This window comes from Manacus vitellinus, unplaced genomic scaffold, assembly GCF_001715985.3.
Source record: "Manacus vitellinus isolate BGI_N305 unplaced genomic scaffold, ASM171598v3 scaffold_47_pilon, whole genome shotgun sequence".
NCBI classification, from domain to species: Eukaryota; Metazoa; Chordata; class Aves; order Passeriformes; family Pipridae; genus Manacus; species Manacus vitellinus.
The window spans coordinates 79,882-81,701 of NW_021940585.1; the positions used below are offsets into that span (position 1 = coordinate 79,882).

The following is a 1,820-nucleotide window of genomic DNA, read 5'->3' on the forward strand; positions in this document are numbered from 1 at the left end:
ACTCCTCTTCCCACCTGGAGCCCCAACCCCCCCGCGGAGACACTTCTGGAAGCAGCTCCCGGCGAGTGCGATGCCAGCGGAGCCCGGGATAAGGGTCGGGCTCATCCTGCCCCATATCCCAGGATGTGCCACCCCCAGCCCCATCCGTGCCGAGCTCCCAGGATCCCTCCTGGGCTGGAGGAGCTGAGCTGGGGAGGGGGCTGGGAATAATGGATTCGGGCAGGGGGGATGGTCCGGGGGCAGGTTGGCAGTGACCTCCCAGATTTTGGCTCTTCCCACCCCTGGGGTGCTGGAGAGGGGGGAGAAGGGACCAGCGCCCCCATCCCAGCGGTGGGTGATGGGCACACGGAGCAGGATTTCCCGTCTGGGATTTAGCATAATCCCGGGAAAAACAGCTTCTACCTCAGCGTGGAGGAGGGAAAACCACCTTCCAGCTCTGCCTGGCAGCACCCGGGTTGTCCATTCCCAGCCCCCTGGAGCCAGGGCTCCGTTCCCGTACCTGCACCCGGGCCTCTGTCAGCTCTGTCCGCAGCGCCAGCTGCTCCCGGGCGTAGACATCGGGATAATGTGTCTTCTGGAAAACCTTCTCCAGCTCCTCCAGCTGGAACGTGCTGAAGGTCGTCCTGTTCCTCCGCTTCTTGCTCTTGCTCTTGCCCAGGGGCTCGGGGAGCTCGGGGGCCCCGTGGTCCCGCAGGGCACCCAGAGGTGCTGCCAGCGGGCACCCCAAATCCCCCGGGGCTTTGGGGGGGGCCCGACAGGCTCCGGGAAGCATCTGGAACCCACCTTTGCAGCCCTTCTCACCTGGGGGGAGGCACAGGGGGAGGGGGTGTCAGTGGGGACAAGGAAGCCAAGTGCTCTCCATGCCACAGCCCCATCCCATCCCTTATCCCGAGGGACTGGGATACAGCTCCCAGAGAAAGGGGCTCGGTAGGGACATGCAGCAGGGCAAATCCATCACTGGGGAGGGCAAAATCCTGCTCGAGGTGGGAGAGGAGGGCAGGAAAAGCCCCCCGAGGGTGTGGGAAGCCTGCACGGAGCAGCGGGGGCTCAGGGCCCCGCCGGGATGTTGGGGTGGGCAGGGGGCAGAGGAGGTGGGCACGGGGTTGTCTCGCAGACAGGGCTGAACTCGCCCTGTTCCTCTCCTGGTTCCTCCTCATCCCTCTCCTCCTACTCCCTTTCCGCCCAGGGCAGAGCCAAAGGGCCCCCAGCTCTGGGGGGATCCAGCCCCCCACCCTCAAGCTCGGTTCAGGGGGAGTGGCTGTGCCCCTGGGTCGGCACTTCCCTGGAGCTGCAACTCCCGGGAAAACTCTTGGAAAGGGGTAAAAATTACCCCCTCGCCTTTTTGCTGGAGAAGAACTCCCCTCCCCCGGGGATGAGGGCAGGAAATTTGGGGGTTCTCCCCTTCCCCTCTGTGCTGCTGCACCTCTGGGCTGGTTGATGGAAAGGGATCAAGGTTCGGGGTCACCCTTGTCCCCCCGGGGGGGGTGTTTGTCCCCATGTGGGGACACACAGAACTTGGCGGCTCTGGGGGCTGTGGGGATCCCGAGGAGCTGAGCTGGGAAAGGGAGAGCTGAGGGGGAATCAGGGCATGGGGGGAATGGTTTGGGGTCCCCCAGCAGCCGAGGCGACACAGGGAAGGAGACAACCTGAAAATGCCGGGTTTGCCCTGATCCCAGCCCAATCCCCGGCTCCAGGGATTTGAGATTCCTGGGGGAGTGGATCGCTGGTCCCCTCGGAGGGGCAGGATCAGGAAAATGCCGCCTTTGGAACGGATCCTCCTTCCCAGCCCTTTAACCAACATCCCGAAGGAGCGGGAGAAC

General features: G+C 64.5%; 1 protein-coding gene across 1 annotated transcript in view; it reads left to right on the forward strand.

The window, feature by feature from the left end:
* The window catches only part of STRIP1 (striatin interacting protein 1), a 14,184-nt gene extending 13,997 nt beyond the window's left edge, over positions 1–187 (forward strand). The window contains exon 11 of the mRNA XM_029962469.1: positions 123–187. Coding sequence (XP_029818329.1) covers positions 123–187 — 65 coding nt within the window. The remainder of the gene's footprint in view (positions 1–122) is intronic.
* The last annotated feature ends 1,633 nt before the right edge of the window (positions 188–1,820 follow it).